Raw genomic sequence first — 23,680 nt, forward strand, 5'->3', positions numbered from 1 at the left:
GTTTTGGAAAGCTCTCGAGATAAGCTACAAGAATGTGCAAAAATATATAGGGTGTTCCATTTAAAAAAATTGAAGTGACCTTCAAATGACTCTTCAAGGTCAAACCAATGGTACCATCTTATGGCCCCCTCGAAACCATACAACTTTTGTCTGAAACATTTTTGTTTGTTGGGCTTAGTTTTTGAGATATTTTACTGTCCAAGTTAAAATGGGACACCCTGTATATATATATATATATATATATATATATATATATATATATATATATATATATATATATATGTATGTATGTATTCTACAGAATATTTATTTTCCATAAATTGATAGAAAAAAAAATCAAGAGCAAAAAGAAATTATCTTTTATATAGGATAAATATGTATATTACTTTATTAATTATACAAACATAGTATTATTCTTATGACTGCATGATGCATTTTGATATAAATATGTCACATAAAATAAATGTCTAAATTATCATACATATTTTATGGAAAATTGCATTTTTATTATACATCTCCGATCAAATTTCAATAAATTCTAATTATATACATTACTCTTATAAGATTTTATCTTATAACTAATATATATTAGAAACGAAAAATATTACATTCTTCCTTTTTTTCCTTTTTCTTAGAATAAAATATAAGCTTCAAATATCCCATATGTAAATTCTCCTTTTTTTTCTCTCTCTATGAATTTTCCATTCATGTCTTTTATAATTTTTAATTAAAGCAATATATTTTAATAAGATATTTTGAAATAATAAAGTAAATATATTTTTCATCTTACTTGATAACAATCTATTCGAATTTATCTTTTATAAACAAAAAGAAATGATACAAAATAACAAGAACTGTGTGTGCAAACTTCATGTATCTTATAAATTATAATTATATAGTATTTTTAGACACACGTTATGTAAATGAAGATAAACTAAAATTGCCAAACTTTATGATTAAACGTACGGCTATACTTCTATAGAAAATAATTTACATGTACATTATTGGCAGATCTTGTGATAACCATGTAAATTATATAAATTGTTTATAATAATGTTTGTTATAACTACATACAATTACAATCTTTGTAGCTGTAATTTTTGTCGTCGAAAAAATATGTTACAATATCCTCAATATTGTTATTATTCTTACATGAGAAAATTTATAATAAAACTGTACATCAATGGGTTGCCACATGCTCCTGCAAGTCCTCCAACGTGCGAAATGGCTTGTCACATAACTGACATACATGAGCATTTGCGTTGTGTATGTCCAAATGTTCCGCCAGGTCATCTTCCACATCAAACAATTCGTCGCAAAGCATACACTGATATTGATTGATGACTCTCATTCCTTGCTTCTCCCATTTCGCTATCGCAACTTCTTCTGCGTGTTTCTGCATATGTATCTCCAACGACATTTCCAAATCGAACGCTTCTGAGCACTGACCACAACAGTAGGATTCTGCTTCTTTCGTTTCATTATTGCTCTTGTTATCCTGATTTATGCTAATCAAATTGGGATTGTCGTCTTCATCGTCGAATAAATGTTTACCAACGTGCTCTTCTAGTGCTTGATCCGATTCCAGTGTATCGCCGCAAATAGCACACTGGAATTGTTCTTTGCTGTTACTCTGCTCCCCTTCGCTCAGATCATCGCAATGTTTCTGCAAATGATCCTTCAACACTTCTTCGTCTGTGAATATTTTATCGCATACGAAACAGGTATATGTTTCCTTATACCTTTCTGCAATATTGTCCGCGCTATCGAGTTTTACTCCGGTACTGGTTACCTTGTCGGACTGGATATCAGATTGATTGACATTCTTCTCGATTGATAGATTCTGCGTTTTCATTACGGTCTCAGTTCTCTGATCCTCTTGCGGTGTTGCGGATTGTGTCGTTTGCGATACGTCAACAGCGCCGGATTTCTTATTCCCGATCGCATTTACTATGTTGAATTCCGACTGATCGTGACTTTCCAAGTGCCGCACGAGAAGCTTCTCTGTCCGGAACATGGAATTACAGACGTAACACTTGTGAACCTCTGTCGCTGTTTTACAGATATGCGACTTGACAAAACGAGCCTCGACTATCTCGTGACACCTCTTGCAACGCATCATTTTCTGCTTATTTTGTCGCGGTGGTGCCGCTGCTGCATTCTCATTTTGTAATGTTGCGACTTGTGTAACATTGGCGCTTGTCATAATCTTGTGAGTACGAACATGCGCCTCTACTTCCTTTCGACTGCTAAATGTGAGTGCGCATACTCCGCATATATGATTCTCGGTTATAGCACCCTCTATTCTGATTGCATCTTCGTAATCGGCCTTCTGTTCGTTCGTTGATTTTTGCTCGACTAAGAGAGGAGTCCATTTAGCGCCATTATCCATAACTTTGACGATCGAATTATTTTCTATTCGTTTGACAGGAGTAACAATCTGCCTGTTCGTCCCCGGTGATTTTTTCCTTCCTAAATTTCCATGTGTTCTTGCGTGTTCAGGCGAAGTTTTGGATGCTGCTTTGGGGGAGATCATGTTGTTCGAATTTTCGGAATCGAAGTCCAACGCAGAGGTATTGTAGTCGTTGTACCTTATCGGTGGTACAATTTGACGTTTACGAGAAGTTAGGTTGATGGATCCGCCGTGACTGCTCCCTCTTGATGCGGCCTGTTTTAAAACGTGAAGGTTATTGATCTTATAGAGTTTACTCTCTTTTGGTATATCTAAACGTTTAATTACAACCTTCGGTTGATATTTGGGTAAATTCATAGCCGCTTTCGTAAATGCTGGCGAAACCTTTGTGAACCCGCACATGTCATCTGCATTTCTGATGGAGGACTCGATATTCTTCTTTATAGATCTTTCGATTATACTTTTCAATTTCTGATCGAGCTTTTGACGAGAAACCGCGCTGACGTCGTCCAATTTATCGGGGAATAATGTTTTCGCAACGCTATCATTTATGCCAAATATCCTGTGCTTCATTTCCTTCTTAACAAAATCTGCCAATTCAACTTGTACACGTTTCAAAATTGATAATTGATTACCTTCTACCTCAATATTTAAACATCTTTCAACAGATTTGCTGTTATCTGACTTGCTATTTGCATCAAGCATTATGGGATTATTTACTCTACGCAATTGAACCGCGTCGATGATATCAGTATTTTTTTCCCGATTGTTTTCATCAACATTAGAATCCTTCGTTATATTATTCGAGCTTTCTTTATCCGCGAGAATCAACATTGATGTCACAGCATATGTAACATCACCGATTACAAGCTCAGATTTCAACGTGCACGGCGTAAATGGCTCATCGTCAACTTGTGATTCGGGTTTCTTTACGTCCGTCATAACATTATTTTCTAACAAAACTGGAGAATTCTCTTGTTCTATTGAACTTTCTAAAGAGGATATATTTTTCTCGACGTTTTTCTTATCAGTTGGGCTCAATAGTGAATTTTTCTTATTCAACTGTAAACTCAATCTCGTTCTGCGTGTGTCAGAGTCTGTGTCTCTGTCACGAATCGCACTATATTTCTCTGTGAGATTCATTTCTAGATTTTTTAGCACTTTTGCGATTCTCTTTTGCCTTTCCGCCTCCTTATCCGCGTTATTTTTCGCTCGTGCCTTTTGTACAGGCGATAATTGTGCGTCATCGGAAATTATGGAATCTGTGTCAGATATATTCTCACCTGTCGCGGCCAAGAGCGCCTTTTTTCTCTCTACCCAACGCTTTGTGGATGCCTTCCTTCGTTCGATATTTTTGCCGCGTCTCACAGGTAATAATCTAGCTCTCATTGGTTCTGAAGTTATTTTACTTTCTGTATGTACTTCCTTGCTGCCATTTTCTGCAGTTTTTTTACTGTTATCAGAATCATCAACTTTGCGAGAGGACTCCTTCGACAAAGTTGGTCCTTCAATTTTATCCCCCTCATCATCTGATAAACTTATTACATCTAATATAATCTGGCCAGTATCACGATCAACATTTGTGAGCTCTGATGAAGATACATCTGCTTTAGACTTTTTCTGAAATAAAAAAAGCAGTCAGATCATATTTTATGATTGATGGCAAAATAATTCTTAGATTAACTTAGATAGATAGCTCAATAATTCTATCAAGCATTCAACAAAATCTTATATAATAGTGTTGTTATTAATTAATATAAAAATAACATTATTACAAAACAACTGAGTGATTATGTAAAAACACCTTCTCGTTATCAGAAATGCTATCTTCGCTTCTATTCAAACGTTTCCTTTTCATATTTTCCGTCGCTGTTTCATCCTTATGAGAATCCTTAACCTAAGATAAAAACAAAAAATGAAGGAAAATTGCATCAGACTAATAAAATGTAATATAAAATATACAAATTAACTTACAGAGCCAGAAATATCAGACGTTTCCGATATTTCTAATTGTTCCAAAAGCATCTTATTGGATTGTATAAATTGTTCCTTGAACTCGCTCCACATATCCAGCTTATACAAGCATACATGGCATACGACACTGGGTAGATTCTCCTCGTACTTGACCTGTTGTTAAACAGAAATGGAATAAGCATTCGGATGGATCGGTGCAAGTATCAATGTGAAAGAAATGTCAAGGTAAATACATAAATACATCCTCAAAACCTACATCGATACAGGTGCATTTGGTCAGGTCCTTGAGCTTGGCCTCCACAATCTCGTCGTGCATATCGGTCATGCAACCGTGATCGCTGAGGCAGATGCGACAGCGCTCGGCCATGTTTGATCTTTCCGACATCGTCGTCTCGCGGAGAGTCGAGGTAATTTGGGATATCCTAAGAAGCCTCAACAACGGTCCGAGATACGCGGCGGGTTTCCGCACATCACCGTCAGTAACCTCAAGCTCGCTTCTTCACGTGACTCTGGCAGGAGGCAATTTAACGTCAACGGCGGGCCTGAAATCGACGCCACGGATGATAGTGCACCGCTCAACGAATGACGATCGGCGATATTTCGCGCGGTTGCCGTATCGCTCGGACTCGCTTCCCGCTTTTCGACGATCAAACGCACTCGCGACGATGGCGGGATCCAACCGCCATTGCAAATGGTAGCAGCCAAAGTGCCGCGAAGCGCGCAAAAAAAGACCAAAATACGACGCGCCCGATACTTGTAAATGCGTGAATCGTTCGCGCTAAATTCTAGCTCTATCTCAAAACTGCATCGATGTGTGCATGTATATGTGTAATACGTACGATACCGCACGGACGAAGTGGCCCTCCCATTGGCTAATTGCGTTGAATTAAAGACGGGTTCTCATCGTTCAATTGTCATCAAAGACGTCGAAAATAAGCTTTTGTGTCGGTTACGTGAAATCCAGAATCTACATTATTGGTCGTTGGTATTGATTAATATTTTCGAAAACATTTTCAGACAGTATAAAAAAGCCAAAGATATTTCAAAACTATCTAAAGGACAATAAAATTAATTATACATGTTATTAATTATCTAAGATAATATTTAAAAGTACATAATTTTAATTCCATAAATTTAAACTTTTTTATATTAATAATAAGTTACTTAAATTCGCTTTTCCTCAGAAGTAAAAATTTTAATAAAAGTATTCTTGAATTTAGATTAATTAAAATTAATGAATAAACGTATGAACAAATAATATTGTACAATCTTTTAAAAATAAACAAAATATAATCTTTTTCTTCCATGTTGAAACGATAACGCCTCTGTTATCTGTATCTGATTGATATATGTATAATTCCGAATTTGACACATCGACTGTCGGTATCCTCCATGGCAAATTTTCTAGCAAATTCCATCAAATCGATTTGTGCTTTGCTTTGAAGCACGATTACGCAAATCTAGTCTCGAATCTGCCGGCACGCGTGTCAAGCGCTCGTTTTGGGCAGAATAACAACAACACATAATAACAACAAATAACACTCGAACGCGCTCCATTTCCAAAAATGTACGTACTTTTGTTGATGTGTATTATATACTTTTCATATTTTCATATATAATTTCTTTGCGTAATTTCCTCTTTTCCTGCGAAGTCACTTCCTGCCTGCATTCGCGCGCTTTATATGCATCGAGAAACTTCTGTGGAATCGAGCATAAATTATTCTTACCGAGCATAAATCGTTTTTACTCCGCGGAGAAAGAAAAGAGATCTTTTTGATTCAACAATTTTGCCTTTTACTTGTAGAATGGCCGAAATAGATCTGTCACCTGCAAAGGACAAGGGTGTATTGAAGGAAATTATCAAGGAAGGAGAAGGAGATGAAACTCCTACAACCGGTTGCAAAGTAAAAGTTCATTATACTGGTACCTTGTTAGATGGAACAAAATTTGATTCCAGCAAAGACAGGGACAAACCGTTCAAATTTGATCTTGGACGTGGCAGCGTTATTAAAGCATGGGACATTGGTATAGCTAGTATGAAAAAAGGTGAAGTTGCTATACTGACGTGTGCACCCGAATATGCTTATGGCAAGGATGGTAGTCCACCATCAATCCCACCAGATGCTACTCTGAAATTTGAAGTAAGTATATACAAACATTAATTATGTTAACTATTGCCAAATAAATAATTAGTTCAAAATAAAGTGTCAATTTTTAAGGAATCCTTTATATAATGTATTAAGAAAATTTATCTGTATTTATTTCAGAGAAACATTTAGTAATTAATAAAAAAAGATATATATATGTGTCATTACAATTCTGATTCTAATATATTTCTTTAGGTTGAGTTGCTTGATTGGCAAGGAGAAGATTTAAGCCCGAACAAGGATAAAAGCATTGAAAGATTCCAGATTGTTGCTGGAAAGCCTTATGCTAATCCAGAAGATGGTGCTCAAGTGAACAGTCAGTATCATAATTTAATATGCTTACATTATTATATATTTATCCTATATATACATATTCTTATCTCTAATAATTTTTATATGTTTTTAGTACATTTGGTTGGAAAGTATAACGGACAAGTGTTTGAAGAGAGAGATGTAGAATTTACTCTCGGAGAAGGAGAAGTTGTAGGAATTGTAGAAGGTGTAGAAATAGCACTGCAGCGTTTTTTGAATGGAGAGAAATCTAGACTTTTAATTAAAAGTAAATATGCATTTAAGGAACAAGGAAATGCTGAGTTTAATATTCCGCCAAATGCAGATGTGGAATATGAAGTAGAATTAAAAAGCTTTGAGAAAGTAATTATTATTTCTAAATAGTATAAGAATACTTTTTAGTGATCTTGTAACTTAACTACTAATCACACATCATTTGTTATAGGAAACAGGCATATGGTCAATGAAGCCAACAGAAAAGATAGAGCAAGCAAAGATACAGAAAGAAAAAGGAACAAAATATTTTACATCCGATAAAATCAATTTAGCTATTAAAGTGTATCAAAAAGTTTTCAAATATTTAGATACTAAATCGGATTTCGAAGATGATCTCGCGAAAGAGCGAGATAATCTGGCATTAACTACTCATTTAAATCTCGCTTTGTGTTATTTAAAAACCGATGAGAATCTTTTGACAAAAGAACAATGTACTAAAGCCTTAGAATTGGATCCTGAAAATGAAAAAGCCTTGTTCAGAAGAGGACAAGCACATCTTAAGCTTGCATCACCTGAAGATGCTATCATAGATTTCCAACAGGTTTTAAAAGTACAGCCGAAAAATACGGCCGCGTCTAAACAAATCTCAGTTTGTAATTACCTTATTAAGAAGCAATTAGCTAAAGAGAAGAAACTTTATGCAAACATGTTTGATAAGTTTGCGCAAGAGGATAAACAGGTTTGTGAAAAATAATAATGATGAATAATCGTTAATGATGAGTAATCAACATAATCTTTTCTTATACCGAAACTTTGTATCAATTGTTGCTGGTTATGAAGTTATTATATTTTTAATTAAAATCATCTCTGCAATTATTTAATATAATTGGATGTTTATGGCTATTCATGTTTTAATATTTCAAGACAAACAATATGGTGTAAAAAATACATTTGTTATAAATATTATGAATGATATTATAAATATCATGAATATAAAGGCTGATTAATTTAAGCCAATAAATCTTGAAAATAAAGAGTAGCATCTCAGATAATTGTGTTTGTGTTTGACCATAAACCATCAGTAATGTCACAGAAGGAGGAGCAAAAACTGAAGGAACAACCGGATGTGATGCATGGAACTCTAGGAGAATGGGGACAGGAAGAAAGACCTGGAGGTAGAGACGCGACTGCCTTTGAAAAGGAAAATCCTAACATACTTATGCTCAACGCTAATGGTTCTGGTGAATTCAAAAACATGTAAACAATGGCCTTTTTTCTTATTTCTTTACACTGCCCCGTGTAACTGCCAGCAAACTGATCTATCTTGTCAAATTTTATTTTCGGTGTCTTTTTAAATACTATTATCTTTTACAAAAGTTTAACTATGTCTTACACATTGACAAATATACTGAGACTTTGCTAAAATTTTTAAATAATTCTTTTTATCATCTACATGAATCACAAATTATGTCTCTTTATCCGTGTGTATGATTATTATATGCAAAATTTTTTAAGAATACATTCTCTTTTTTCAAAGAATGAATAGAGAGTCGAGTATTTCTTAAAGAAAAAAAATCGTCTTATTAATAGAATACAATTTCAAGACATGACTATGTCATGCCTATTGTATTGTGATGTATTATCACATTTTGAATTTGTACAAAATTATGTACAACAATTATGAAATCATCGTATTTCAAAATATGCCATTCTATTGTACAATGCCATTGTTTTTAAAATTTACTCTAGTATATTAATTATTATGTATACTACAATAACATTTAAAAAGGAATTAATGAATTTAGTATGTTCAGATTATTATATACGAACCAGTAAATAAAAATTATGAATTGCGCTTGGAATTATAATTATGTATTTTGTGTAAATTGAAAAAGATATTCAATATTAATAAAAAAAGTATATACAGCATTAGTTAGATGTGCATATAACAAGTTTAAATGAAAATTTATTATATATTTCATTATCTTATCATAATCTCTCTTAACTTCCATATCTATCCATAGTTTTTAGTCCGTAAAATAATCTTTCTGATTGGAGGGGGATCAGCATAAATTTGTTAAGAGAATTATGAATTTATTTGATATGATATGTCATGTTTTTTATGAAAAATGCATATAGAATAATAATCACACATAGCGCATACAATTTCAGTTTGAAGAAATTTTGAGTTTTATTATTTTATATTTTTATAAAAAAGAATGTTTTTTTACTAGATATTTATAATAAAACTAATATATTTCTTTCATTAATATTATAATAAAACAATCAAAAATCTGTTATACATGAGATACATGAGTTACAAGATATACATGAGATAATATATGTTTAATATATGTTGCACTCTTTTTAATTCTCTATAATTTACATCTATAAGACATTCTTTGAATATTTATAAGTAATTTTGCAACTTCAATCTATTACCTTCAGATAATTAACTATATGTACACTGATTATTTTATGCAATATCCTTGAGAAAAATTTAATTAACAATTAGTTTACATCAATATGCAATTCCTTGATAATTAATTAGATATGCAACACGTATGAGACGTTAATTCAGTAATAATTAAAAAAATTTTTTATTTTCAAAAATTCCAAAAATAATCTATCGTATGAAATAATATATATGTCACGCACAAAAATTTAATATATTTTTCAAGTATTTTATTTTTAAGCAATATATTACATAAATAAAAATAAGTTATAATTAGTGCTTGGAAACTGATTATTATTATAATGTAAAAACACATTTTATTCAATTTTTAATCATTTTTCCAATTTTCACGTGTAAACGCGATTTGAAGATTAAACTTGTTCAGTCGTTATGTTGTCTAGAGATGCACTTGATACGTTGTCTGACAATGAGATAATAAGATATATACACGTACTTATTCGATATAGCAATGTATTTATGATTATCCAAGCCATCACAATTGGAAATTGGAAATTTTCCGCAATGCGTCGATTACTAACGTGCCGAGGGAGACTGGCATTTATCCAGAATGATAAAACTTGGAATAATGCTCAAATAATCGTGATGCAATTTTACATAGAGATAATTGTGGATCGAAATGCGATAAGAAAAGCGATACAAAGAAAGAAAGAAACAGAATTTTATAAACCATCAGGAATGCTTGAAATATACACGTTATTTAATACTATAATACGTGTATATTTGTAGGATTTGGCAAAATATTCCTTAGCAAGTCGAGAGAAATAAATAATCTTGTTTTTTTGTTTTTTTTTTTAAATTAAAATTCTATAGCGACAAAAATATGTATCGGATTTCGCGTAAACTTTGAGGATAAAATGATCGCGAGAAATAATCGCCCTAGATCAGATCATCCCCTATATTTCGAAGCAGTGTACATACATGTATATATTCTAAAGCACCCACCGATTGCACCGCCCTGGTTCAATAGGGAGAAAGAAAGAGAGAGAGAGAGAGAGAAAGAGGGGGGAAAAAGAGAGATAAAAATAGCCCTCTCTCGTTGCAAGTAGCGTCTCAGATAAGGTATATACTTTAAACTGGACGTATCTGGGTGTACCATCCAGTGTAGGCAAGAACGTCCTCGCGAATTTGAGTCTCGCATTCACAGTGCGAGAGAACAAAGTCGTCTGCTAAAGAGACAACTGTTAAAGGAGATAGGAAATATCCACATTCGCCGAAATGCCCAACATAATAAATGACATAAAACTGGACTTTAAGGATGTGTTGCTGCGCCCGAAACGGAGCACGTTGAGAAGTAGAGCTGACGTGAGTGTCGTATTTATATAATTGGCGTAAATTAAAATCATTTCCGTTCGTTGCTGCCTTTGTTTGTACAGTAGTCTCTGTCAGACGAAAAAAAATGCAACGATTAGAAGCGCGTTATCTATTGAGATAACTTGAAATGTATCAAAGTGTATCTGAAAACATTTGTAATCTTTCATTTAAATTTACCATTTAAATACGTCGATGCGTATGTGTATGTAGAATATGAAATTTTAGAGAAAGAAAAAGAAAATTATAATTTCTTATATTTGTTTGTCCTGTAAAAAAATTATTTACACAAAGTTTTCAAATTTATTTCAATCTGTATAAAAATTTTCATGATTATATCACTTTCTATTAATTATTTGTTATATTAGAATTTTATATTGATATAAAAATTTCATATTTTGCAGATTTTTATAACATAAGAAAATTGATATATACTTTTATATATATTTTTATGATCATGTTTCCACAATTACAATTTAACATATAGATATATATTAAAGGGAAATATAATAATTTATATTTTAGGTCGATCTTTTTAGAGAAATTACATTTCGCAATTCTAAACAAACATACAGAGGGATTCCTGTAATGGCATCTAATATGGATACAATTGGAACATTTGAAATGGCAAAAGCTTTATCAAAGGTATAGAATAATTTAATAATTTTAGAATATATTATTTATTATATATATATATGTGTGTGTGTGTGTGTGTGTGTGTGTGTATATAAGCTTATTATATTATTATTAATGCTTATTTTTAACGAATCTAGATTTTATCATACATATATTCAAATAACAAAAAACAATAAATATAAATCAAATATTAATAACATATTAAGATGATTATATGAAAAATATATATATATATATATATATATATATATATATATATATATATTATAATACACAGCATCATACTTATTATGTACATTTTTTTTAGCATGGTCTTTTTACTACGATCCATAAGTATTACACTGCAGATGAATGGAAAAATTTTTGCACATTAAATCCCGATTGTATAAAGAATATAGCAGCCAGTTCAGGAACTGGAAACGAAGATTATGAACGACTTTCAAGCATTCTAGAAGCCGTGCCGGAATTATTATTTATATGTATAGATGTTGCAAATGGATATTCGCAACATTTTGTTGAATATGTAAGAAAAGTAAGAGCGCGATTTCCGAATCACACTATAATTGTAAGTAATTGATTGTTTCTTATTAATTTTAACTAGAAATATACATTTAGTAATTTATTTGGCTATTTGAGTACTAATTTCTATAATTTACATTTAAATGTAAAGATTAATTGCTGCCGCTAAGGCAGGAAATGTTGTAACAGGAGAAATGGTGGAAGAATTAATACTTTCTGGGGCAGATATAATTAAAGTAGGAATTGGTCCAGGTTCTGTATGTACAACGCGGATGAAGACTGGTGTGGGCTATCCCCAATTAAGTGCTGTAATTGAGTGTGCAGATGCGGCACATGGCTTAAAGGGGCATATTATCGCTGTAAATATTATATCTTGTTATAAATTGGCATGAACATAATTATACGATTTTTTGTTATCTCTTATTTTTATTTATACATTAATACTTTTTATTAATACTTCTTACAGGACGGTGGATGTACTTGTCCTGGAGATTTGGCAAAAGCGTTTGGTGCTGGCGCGGACTTTGTCATGGCAGGTGGAATGTTTGCGGGTCATGACGAATGTGGGGGCGAAGTTATAGAAAAGAATGGAAAGAAATTGAAACTCTTTTATGGAATGTCATCCAATACAGCTATGAAGAAGCACACTGGTGGTGTTGCAGACTACAGGTAAGAACTATTATCACACAGTGCTATAAATGCGATATGCTAAGATAATGAATAGGAAATTATTCACATACATTTTTATATACGCAGATCTTCAGAAGGGAAGACTGTCGAAGTGCCTTATAGAGGTTTAGTCGAAAATACTGTGCTGGATATATTGGGTGGCTTAAGATCCGCTTGCACTTACACAGGAGCCGAGCGTTTGCGCGAACTACCGCGACGAGCGACATTTATACGCTGTACGCAACAATTAAATCCTATCTACGGCCCTCCTCCAGAAATGTAAAAGCCTTATATAATTATTAAATTATGCTCTCTTTAGAGAAAGCTTAGGAAAGAAAGTTTTAAACGTCAATATCTGTTGATCGCATATTATTTGCTGGCGAATAATATTTATAAATGGCCGAAAATGCGGTCTTATATACTAAAATGTTTATCACTTAGTGATAGCATCCAAATATTACGAATTAATGTTAAATATGCTCAAAAGTGAAAAAACGATATACATTAATCTTTCATGCACAAAAATATACAATTTCGTTATGTTAAATGCTATGCATCATGCAAATGCTATTTGCATCATTGAAGATATATATGCTCTTATTTTAATAATTTATATATATATATATATATATATATATATATATATATATATATATATAATACAATAAGAATATAAAACAAAATATTTTTTAAATTATATTTCATATTTAAACAACGAATGTTATTATATTCTATTTATATTTTTGTTGTTATTTTTTATTATAAAATTTGAATATTTATGTATTACAAACTTTGCATTAAATGTGCCCTACATCTATATAATACACTTTGCCTATATATAATACCTTAAAGAATTTATTTATATGCAAAAATTTTTCATATTGTATTTGCTTCTCTTGATCAGAGAAACTGGAAAACTTTCTGTTGCACCTGTGTTCCCTGAAACATTTGCCAATGTCAATTAATTACATGCATAAAAAGTATAAAATTAGAGAAAGTATTTTAACTAATAAGATTGAGTATATCTTCGCGCACTCAAAAAGAAGAAAGAAAAATATTGTGCTATTATAGTAAAACAAAAGAAATAAAATTCAAGCATAAATTTTATTCTTTCAATATAATTCAAGATAATAAAAATAGCAATAACATAATCACAGTAACATTATTGCTATTTTCATTAACTCAAATAATAGAGACAGAATAAATTTTCTTTGTCTTTCACTATAAAAAGCAGCACATATGCAAGTCCATTTTGTGTTTAACATCTTATTTCAAATATTTCTCAAGTAATGTGACAAAAATTTATTACAAATGTCTTTTAATTGGATAATGAGATAAATATATTCGAAATAATGCCACAGAAGAATTTTAAATGAAACCATAAATTGTTTTATTAACAAATATTAATGCAATTGCATTAAGAATATATAAATAATAATAAAGAAAAATATTATTACATATTTGAAATACACATATTTTCCGTGTTACATAAAATATAAGTAACAAAGCCAAACAAAAATTTATATTAAATAATTTCTATTTTACTTTTATTGAAATCCCTATTAAAATACTAAATTCTTTAAATATCTTTCAGAATTTTTCATGTCATAAGTTCTTTCAACTTGTAACTTCAAATAAATATTAAATGGCATCTTGTATAATTATTCATTATTTTGCCCTTTAATTGCATAAAAATAAAGTAAAAATACATTATTAAAAAAATATAACTAATTGTTACATTTTAGTCAATTTCTTTTTTTTTTATCAAGGGAAACTAAATATGTATACAAAAATCTATGAATATGTTACTATCTATGGATATAATATATTTAGAGACTCTAAATATTAAATATTTTGCACAAGTTTTTTTGGAAATTTTTACGCATAAATTGTTTCAGAAGTTTCATTTATTTACTGTAAATGAAAGATACTATAAAATCAAGAAGTATATTAATCGAGTTTTAGTGAATGAGATGCAGACAACAGCTTTTTCTCTAATTAACATCAACTAAATTTTACTTCACCACAATCTTACTTGATGCAAGATATTAAAAATAAAACTTATGCAAAGAGATAATATGTATATTATTTTATACAGTTTTTATAATTTTTGCAAGTTAAATTTAAATTTACCACAAAAAATTTGTAATCAAAATGAAAAACAGCACTTCTTTTTTTGATACATCCTGTGTATTCCACCTTTGACATATCCTGTATTCATTCTAAATTATTTTAAAAGAGAGAATTTGGTATAGTAATAAAGACATACAAAAATTTGATATTTTACAAATGACTAGTTAGTCTTCCAAAACTTAATTATTCAGACAAATAAAAATTCAATATATTTCATTACAGTATGTCATGTAAAACTGATATACGTAATACTGGTTAAGCAAGATTTAGGATACGATATTGGTAAATTATATATATTCTACATTATGTATTACATATATCCCATCCAATTAATCTCCAATTTGCAGGTCCTGATTCCTTCAAGTGTGTACATGTAGATTAGTGCTGAATGAAACATTTTAAACTGTAGATCTTCACATGGCTTATTGTAGGACGGGTAAACTTCTCTAATTGGCCGCTCCAAATATCTAAAAATAGTATTGGCATTTCACGAGAGAAAGCAAAAAAAAGCAAAGTAAAATTGTATTTAACATCAGTGCAATAAGACATATGCATATAAATTGTCATGTCATGTATCTTTCTGTATACATAATGTGGGTAAAATAATGTTCATAGGTATTGAAAAAACATATAACATATATAGTAACTGTATCGATTACAGTATTTAGTATAATAAATATTTGTAGTTATAATGGAACACGAATATTTCAAGTAAATAAATATCTTGTCAAGACATAAATAATGAATTATATAGTGCTACAAAATATTCCAGTATTGTTCATAACGCATTTATAAGGATATAATTTAACAAGTTTAATAAGAGAGAGAAAGAGAGAGGATGCAATAAAATGGGTATAGATGTCGATCCCTCGTTCCACTTTCTGATCCGCTGCTTCACACCTGCCAGCTTCAACTTATATTACAATAATACATGTTATGGAACAAAAATACATACAATAAGTATAAGTAGAACACAGATATCATTATTGATACTATATTATAATATTAATTCTTTTCAATCAAACATGTTGTTTGATACTTTTTGTTACTTAAACTTAGAACGATGGATATCCTATTATATATGTATATGTATATAAAAAACACATGAAACATATTATAGTATAAACAGAATATAATCGATTTTCAATGACATTCTCAAAGATATATGAAGATTATGAAGTCAACTATTTATGATAAAAGTTATATGGAGATATAGCAGGTATTAACCGTATCCCGATGGAAAGCTATCTGAAAACTATCTGAAATAAACAAATAATTATGGTAAAAGAGATGATCAGTGTGTATAAGAAACAGATTTTATTTCAAAGGTGTAGAATGTATCATTATTTAAATCATTACATGAAAGAAAATCACGAAATTATCATAGAGATTTTATATTTTTAAAAATTCAAATTCCCTGAAAGAGATTCAATGAATATCAATGGATAACATATCCTTATTCTTACACCATTGATTTATAGCATATCGAAATATCAAGCCAATATAAAGATAATATTGTATAATATTGTTTAGTATTGTATAAATTATCAAGACAAATAAGATCAATTGTTCAATAATTAAAAATTTTAAATATATAGTACATATATATATACAGGGTGTTTCATTTTAATCCGACCAGTCGAATATCTCGAAAACCAAGCCCGGGAGAGAAAAATATTTCAGACAAAAGTTGTTTGGTTTCGAGGGGGCCATAAGATGGTATCATTGGTTTGACCTTGAAGAGTCATTTGAAGGTCACGTGAAGGTCACTTCAATTTTTTTAAATGGAACACCCTATATATTTTTGCACACTCTTGTAGCTTATCTCGAGAGCTTTCCAAAACACTATCATTAAGTACCTTTTCGTTAAGTACTTTTTGAGTTATGAGGGTTGAAATAATTTCTTAATTTTACATAAACCGTAAAATATCTTGTAAAATATTCACTTTTCGATTATCTTACCTTAATACTTTTATGTACAAAATAATGAGAGGAATCAATTGGTGTAAAAAAAACACATAGTTGTTTTTAAGAAAAAATATGGAATTGTTAATTGCAAATTACATATTTTTTCTTCAAAACAACTATGTGTTTTCTTTACACCAATTGATTCCTCTCATTATTTTGTACGTAAAAGTATTAAGGTAAGATAATCGAAAAATGAATATTTTACTAGATATTTTACGGTTTATGTAGAATTAAGAAATTATTTCAAGCCTCATAACTCAAAAAGTACTTAACGAAAAGGTACTTAATTATAGTGTTTTGGAAAGCTCCCGATGTCAGCTACAAGAATGTGCAAAAATATATAGGGTATTCCATTTAAGAAATTTAAGGAGACCTTTATGTGACCTTCAAATGACTGTTCAAGGTCAAATCATTGTCACCATCTTATGGCCCCCTCGAAACCAAACAACTTTTGTCTGAAATATTTTTCTCTCCCGGGCTTGATTTTCGAGATATTCGACTGGTCGGATTAAAATGAAACACCCTGTATATATATATATATATATATATATATATATATATATATATATATATATATATATATACTGCTTGTTATATTAATCTTGTTATATTAATATATGTGCAAAAGCAACCAACTTCATATTGGCTTTTTGATATAATGATAGCATTCAAAAAAATTGTATAAACTTTCGTATAAATTTTTACAATCAATAATTTTGAATAGCATTATTAAACACATTATTGAATTGTTATTCATTGGAATTAAAGTTTTCACACATGTAAAGTTTTCATTATTGCTAAAATAAAATATATAAACTTACTAGTCATTTTGATCTAATATGTCATTAAAATATTGCTTCATACAATTTTCTGTATGCCTATATATTAAATATATGTATTAAATATGAAAATTACTTACAGCTTATCTTTCTCTCAAATGGAAGTTTAATTCTCAGAAGTGGATTGTGAGTAAGGATAATTCTGATACCCTGTTGGGAAAGAAGGATTTTGTTGTCCCGTTTGTGATTGAGAATTAGATCCAGCATTTGCTGCATAATAACCACCTGGTGCGGAACCAGCGTTCATTGTTGGATAACTTCCATAAGTTTGAGGAAATGCGTTGGGCGTAGTACCTGGTGGGCCAGCCGATTGTCCTTGCAGAGTCTGCATTTGTTGTGGAGTCATTTGGTTTCCTTGCATTCCGAGCTACATAATATCGCATAACGTTAAAGTAAGTAACAAACAACAAAGAACATGTGTAGTATTTCAAAAAAAATACCTTGCCCGCCTTCATTTGAGCTTCTATCGCTTCGGCTTCTTTAATTTTACCGATGCTTCTGTAATATTCCGCCCACTGGACGCTATAATCGGCCTGACCTCCATTTTGTGCAGCGCCCGCTTGCTGTTGCTGCTGAGTTTGTTGTTGTTGTTGTTGTGGCTGACTTGGTCCAGTAGAACCCGTTGTTGCTGGATTAGATTGATTTTGCGAATTGCCTAAAATATAATTTATCCAATCTAATAGTTCTACAAAGATTAATCGTAAAATTTTTTGTGTATCCTTCCAACAAACATTATTATAAAGATTCTTGTACCTCCTTGTTGATTATGATCTTGTTTTCCTTGTTTTGCTTGTTGTTCAATCATGTCTGCTTCCCTATGCATACCTAATGACCGATAATACTCAGCCCATTGAGCACTGTAGTCTGGTTGACCGGTCTGCGGATTAACTTGTACAGGAGCTTGATTAGTATTACCTACAAAAGCAAATTTGCTGTATAACAAATACGAAAGTTACCGCCTTACATGTTACAAGGAATACATAAGACCATACTTCCATCATTGGACTGTGGCTGGCTTGGCCATGCTTGATACCCTGTATTCCAATTTGGATTATATCCAACTGCTCCTTGTGCTCCAGCATATGAAGAACTTGCTGGACCCTTTAAATAATAAATGGAAAAGATATATATATATATATATATATATATATATATATATATATATATTACTTTTCCTATAATACTTTATATATATTACTTTAAAGTAATATATATATATATATATATATATATATATATATATATATATATTACTTATATAAAAATACTTATACATAGAGATAATTATATTAAGCATACCATGCCCAATTTTTCACTAAATATTCTCTTTGCATGTTCAACTTGTTCGGGATTACCCCGAATAATGAAAATTTTTTCATTTTCATTACTTTGATTCCTTCTATCTAACTCGCAATGCGCTCCTGTCTGTTGGTTGATTTGTTTGATAGTCTCACCGCCTAAAATTAAAATAAATGATAAAGACAAAATAAATTTTAATGCAAGATAATATGTTAAAAATCGAGAAAATAAAACATTAATTAAACTTATTAAGTGTATTAAGCATTAAGAGTAAAATTATTCAAAAAATTAAAAACTTTAACAATGTATACATTGCACAATTAATTAAAACAAATAAAACAATGAATAAAAAATACAACCTTTGCCAATTATAATTCCACATTTAGAAGATGGAACGGTGAATGTTGTTTCAACTTTATCTTGTATAGGACCACCTTGTCGCCTATCCCAAGTTCCATATTCATTTGGATTGCGATTGTTACCAAATCCATTACCTCTCACACCACTTCTGCCTCCTACATTATTTCTACCATCATCTCTTCTCTAAAAATACAAAACCACTTCAAGATTAATATTTTTAAAAATGAATGCATCAATAATAATAATAATTAAGAGGAATTATATTATTATTATGTGTTGTTAATAAAAATATATGGATTCTAAATTCATATATGAAATTATTTGATTTTAATACGATATATATACCATGACGCTGTCAATTAGCTCTTGAATTCGTTGACGAGCTTGTTCAACAGCTTGATGTTTTCCTGATAATAAACATTTTCTATCACCGGGACCATCTTCTCTTCCTTGTTGAAATTGAACTTTAGCTCCGCTTTCTGCTTGAATCTTTTTTATCATATCTCCACCTTTACCAATAACAACACCAACTGCTGCTCTTGGAACAAGTACCTATATTAAAAATGATAATATTTTATAAAATTTTAGATATACAAAATTCTCTATCTATAATTAAATCCTAATTTAACAAAATTTTATTAATTTTAATGAGATTATTAACCTCTACTCCATCACTATTTGCAGGACCATGATTAAAACTGCTATCATTAGAATAATTTCCTGTTCTTTCAGTACCTCTTCCTCCTCTATGAAACATTTGCATTTCTTTTTCAGCTATTAACTCATAAACTAATTGTTTTGCATATTCAACCTTTTGAGGGTCTCCTGTTATTCTATACAAGAAAGGGATATCGACTTTAAATAATTATGCAATATTGTTTTGATAGATAAAATTAGAAGGGGCAATTATTTCTAGTCAGAAAAAAGATCTTTGTGTTTTACCTTAATGGTTTTTCTTGTTCCTGAGACGGCCCTTCTTGAATAACAACCATTTTAGCCCCAGATTTCTCTTGAAGTTGCTTTATGGTTTCTCCTCCTTTGCCAATAATCAGACCAACTTTAGGACCTGGAATCATTATTTCAACAAATCCTGGATGGATCATTCCTCCACTACTACCACCAGCACTGGCACTGCTCATATTTATATCACCAATTCCCTCACTTCTGCTTCTTTGATTTACTATCGACAATACAAGCTCCTTTGCTCGGCTGAAACACACAGAATGCAAGTGTGCAATATTTTTTTCAATCAAAGATGCTTTACATGTCAAGAGATTTAATCATTATACAACAATAAAATTTGTTTGCAACACATAAATATGCAATAATATCTATTGTGGGCCAAAATGTTGTATATCATACGTTTGTAACATTTTTTTTAGTAACCAATAATTTTTTTCAGATAATGCAACAAAAGATTTTGAGGCTTCAAAGGTTTTGTATTAAAATGCTATAGAGATCTAATTATAAACAATATCAGAAATATAAATAAAATTTTCTCTTGATGTTAACACCTCTCCATGCATATCCTATCCTCCTTCCTTCCTTCTCTTTTTCTCCCTCTCTTTCTCTCTCTCTCTTTCTCTTTTTCTCCATACCCTATTAAAAGCAAAAAACTATTAGTAAATACAAAATTATTAAATCAAAAGATCAACTCATTGATCAATTTTCAATGATCAGAAATTCTGAAGCGTACAGAAAGTTTGAATCCGCTCTATTGCCATCCAGGAGCTAAATAAAGATTCTGTAAAACACTTCATAATTTCAATATGCAAAAGCATATGTCCTATATTTGTAAAACGCACACACATGTTAAGATAAAATTGTAGTATATAAAATACAAACTATTATAAGAATTAACCATGTCCCAATCACATGTTCTAATAACTAGAGTCATAAAGCAATGTGCAATATTTATGTATTATGGTCAATACACATCACAGTTTTGATACAAAATGATTCAGTAGCGATTCAAGGAATAAAAAGATGGGAATGTGGTAAAAAGATTCATATTTAAATAAATTAAAATAAAATATCCCTGTATAAAAATTTAAGGAGGATAGCAGATTTGCTTGGCTGATTTATATACAATTTTGGCAGGTAAGTATTTTTCACAAGACCCAATCTATAAATGAGGAATCAAGAACCATATTTCACTTCAATAGTAAAATAAATACATTCAAGATTAAGAGATGATAATAAATTCTAATCATTCATCATATACACACATACACACACATACATATATATATATATATATATATATATATATATATATATATATATATATAAAGTGGTATATTGCATTGCACAAAATAGTTAAAATTAACGAAATAAGAAGGGAAAAACAAGTTACTTGACAGCTTCTCTCGAACCAGTTAGCGTACAAACACGTTCAGGCAGTCCGCCGCTTTCTGGTGCCATTTGTATTTTACATCCTGTTTCGCTTTGCAATCTTGTTATTTGTTCTCCACCTCTGCCAATTACTGCAAATATATTACTATCACTTAAAAACAATTATATATTTATAATATATATAATATGCTCCTACTATTGCATTTCAAATATGAAAAATACTTTTAATATAAAAAAATTATATCAATAACATTTCTAAGAAACAATATATAATAAATGGTTATATAAATAAATATTAAGATAATAATGCTTAAATTATCACATATTTAAACAGTAGCACTATCATATAATAAATAATAAAATAAGAATTATAATATAACAAAATTTTAAAATTGTTACAATATATTTTATATATACAACATATTGCAAAATATTACAACATATATTCATATAAAAAGTATAGAGCAATAATAAAATCTATACTATCGTTTTACTTACTTAAACCAACCATTTTGTCTGGAACTCTGATATCTTCATTACATATACCACCTACACTGGAAGAAACTGGTCTAGATCCTTGACTACTTGAATCACTGATAGAACTGCCTGTAGGACCTCCACGAATGCCTATTAAAGAGTCTGATACTAATGATGCCATTTTCTTTGCTTCTGGCTCTAAACATACAAAATATAACGCATATTAAAAACTCCAAAATATAATATGGTATAAATGAATCGTTAATTATACTTTACTAATATAATAAAATTCAGAAAATAGAGAATAGGATACATATATACAATAAATATATATATTACCTGAACTATCTTCTAAAGGACGTTTTAACTTGGAATCCTGATTATTTGCACCTGCTGGATTTATCTTTGCAGCAATCTGGGAAGATTAATTCAACATCATAAATTTTAAAGAATGATTTTTTCCTAAATAATAAATAATACACATATATATAAAGTTTTCTCTATAATTTATACCACTAAGTGTAATAGTATATTTAGGCAAAGGTAATATAATAAAATATTTAAAATCGCGCGTAACAAATGACACGACGCTTTTCCAAACTGGAAGGATCTGACAGATGCGGTCTTGGCGCGCAAACGCTTATTATCATAACGCATCTGAGAGCCTGGTGAATGATTATCATCGACGTGTCAGTCATGAAAAATTGTAATTACCTGTTTGGCGCGTTGAAGTGCCGCCGCAAAAGCGGTGCTTTGACTGAAGTTTTGAGGCGGAGCGACCGCTGAATAGTCACTCATGCTGGTACATGAAGTTGTAGAACGATAATGGATTAATTACACCGTGTGTATACGTGCGTGCGTGCGTGTGGGTGTGCGCGCACGTACGTATGCGTGGTCTTGCTTATCCAAAATCGTCACCGGTGTCCGTGAACTGTGTACGACTCACCTCGTCGTACAAGTGCTAGCCTGTTAACGAGACACAGAAAATTCGCAAACGCGAAAACGGTACTATTTCGACGTACACGACGATGCTCGTTAGGAGAGGAAAGATTTACGGGAGGTTTCCGAGAAGTGAAAGAACCGTACTTTCACGGGAATGGAACAGTACGGCGCAAGCGTCAGTCATTGAAAGCGCGGTTGTTTAGTGCGAAACTCACTTCTGCCTTTTGCCCTGCCGCTCCCCCTCCCCTTGCCGTGCGTTCACCGCATTGAATAAAGAATACCAGCGGTGCCTTCCGTTTCACCATAGACCTTACAGATATGGACTGGCAGGCAATACGTATCAGAGGGTGCTTTCCATTTAGCGACACAAATCGACACAAGTGTCATTCTATCTTTGTTTGTGTTATTCACTGAAAAAAGATAGAATAATGCTTGTGTCGACTTGTGTCGCTAAATGGAAAGCACCCAGACTGTGTCCGGAGGAGGTTAGAGAGAGAAACATCTTTTTGGTACTTCTCTTTCTACAAGTGTCCATGCATACTTCCGGACACTTGTAGAAAGAGAAGTACTAAAAAGTATGTTTCTCTCTCTAACCTCCTCCGGACACTGCTTCTCTACAGAAACTATAGGCAATTGCCAGTCCATACTTAACATTCTT

The 23,680-nt window shown here is 31.1% G+C and overlaps 4 protein-coding genes across 12 annotated transcripts; 2 read left to right on the forward strand and 2 right to left on the reverse strand.

Annotated features, from left to right (window-relative positions):
- Window positions 1-353: 353 nt before the first annotated feature.
- Window positions 354-5,382, reverse strand: LOC145970354 (uncharacterized). 3 transcript variants are annotated; one of them, XM_083097071.1, is made up of 5 exons: window positions 5,227-5,382; window positions 4,644-4,929; window positions 4,388-4,540; window positions 4,218-4,310; window positions 354-4,033 (listed from the first exon to the last, which is right to left on the reverse strand). In XM_083097071.1, the coding sequence occupies exons 2-5, from the start codon at window positions 4,770-4,772 to the stop codon at window positions 1,181-1,183; spliced, it is 3,228 nt and encodes a 1,075-aa protein (XP_082953197.1). In that variant the 5' UTR covers window positions 4,773-4,929; window positions 5,227-5,382; the 3' UTR covers window positions 354-1,180. The 3 variants fall into 3 exon arrangements, with proteins under 3 accessions (XP_082953197.1, XP_082953198.1, XP_082953196.1); XM_083097072.1 differs by lacking the exon at window positions 5,227-5,382 and having other exon boundaries at window positions 354-2,668; window positions 2,744-4,033; window positions 4,644-5,214; XM_083097070.1 differs by lacking the exon at window positions 5,227-5,382 and having other exon boundaries at window positions 4,644-5,214.
- Window positions 5,383-5,727: 345 nt separating this feature from the next.
- On the forward strand, window positions 5,728-9,402 carry Fkbp59 (FK506-binding protein 59kD). 3 transcript variants are annotated; one of them, XM_083097110.1, is made up of 6 exons: window positions 5,728-5,954; window positions 6,192-6,528; window positions 6,730-6,850; window positions 6,941-7,188; window positions 7,271-7,780; window positions 8,124-8,254. In XM_083097110.1, exons 2-6 carry the CDS (start codon window positions 6,193-6,195, stop codon window positions 8,124-8,126), a joined length of 1,218 nt encoding a protein of 405 aa, XP_082953236.1. In that variant the 5' UTR covers window positions 5,728-5,954; window position 6,192; the 3' UTR covers window positions 8,127-8,254. The 3 variants fall into 3 exon arrangements, with proteins under 3 accessions (XP_082953236.1, XP_082953235.1, XP_082953234.1); XM_083097109.1 differs by having other exon boundaries at window positions 5,729-5,954; window positions 8,138-9,402; XM_083097108.1 differs by having other exon boundaries at window positions 5,736-5,954; window positions 8,135-9,402.
- Window positions 9,403-10,562: 1,160 nt separating this feature from the next.
- LOC145970394 (GMP reductase 1) lies at window positions 10,563-13,242 on the forward strand. Its single transcript, XM_083097165.1, has 6 exons — window positions 10,563-10,819; window positions 11,351-11,470; window positions 11,769-12,026; window positions 12,151-12,339; window positions 12,447-12,649; window positions 12,737-13,242. Exons 1-6 carry the CDS (start codon window positions 10,733-10,735, stop codon window positions 12,930-12,932), a joined length of 1,053 nt encoding a protein of 350 aa, XP_082953291.1. The 5' UTR covers window positions 10,563-10,732; the 3' UTR covers window positions 12,933-13,242.
- Window positions 13,243-13,332: 90 nt separating this feature from the next.
- Window positions 13,333-23,219, reverse strand: Psi (P-element somatic inhibitor). 5 transcript variants are annotated; one of them, XR_014438413.1, is made up of 15 exons: window positions 22,795-23,219; window positions 22,420-22,495; window positions 22,102-22,278; window positions 21,605-21,734; window positions 20,191-20,457; window positions 19,910-20,081; window positions 19,594-19,800; window positions 19,248-19,431; window positions 18,889-19,046; window positions 18,582-18,690; window positions 18,343-18,504; window positions 18,030-18,244; window positions 17,670-17,956; window positions 15,097-16,041; window positions 13,333-13,588 (listed from the first exon to the last, which is right to left on the reverse strand). XR_014438413.1 is itself a non-coding variant. In XM_083097088.1 (14 exons), exons 1-13 carry the CDS (start codon window positions 22,876-22,878, stop codon window positions 17,696-17,698), a joined length of 2,202 nt encoding a protein of 733 aa, XP_082953214.1. In that variant the 5' UTR covers window positions 22,879-23,219; the 3' UTR covers window positions 13,333-13,588; window positions 17,670-17,695. The 5 variants fall into 5 exon arrangements, 4 of the variants coding, with proteins under 4 accessions (XP_082953214.1, XP_082953212.1, XP_082953213.1 ...); XM_083097088.1 differs by lacking the exon at window positions 15,097-16,041; XM_083097086.1 differs by lacking the exon at window positions 13,333-13,588 and having other exon boundaries at window positions 15,060-15,249.
- Between the last annotated feature and the right edge of the window lie 461 nt (window positions 23,220-23,680).

The sequence above is a fragment of the Camponotus vicinus genome, unplaced genomic scaffold (assembly GCF_025532165.1).
Source record: "Camponotus vicinus isolate PSW18456_S1 unplaced genomic scaffold, iyCamVici1.0 SCAF_4, whole genome shotgun sequence".
NCBI classification, from domain to species: Eukaryota; Metazoa; Arthropoda; class Insecta; order Hymenoptera; family Formicidae; genus Camponotus; species Camponotus vicinus.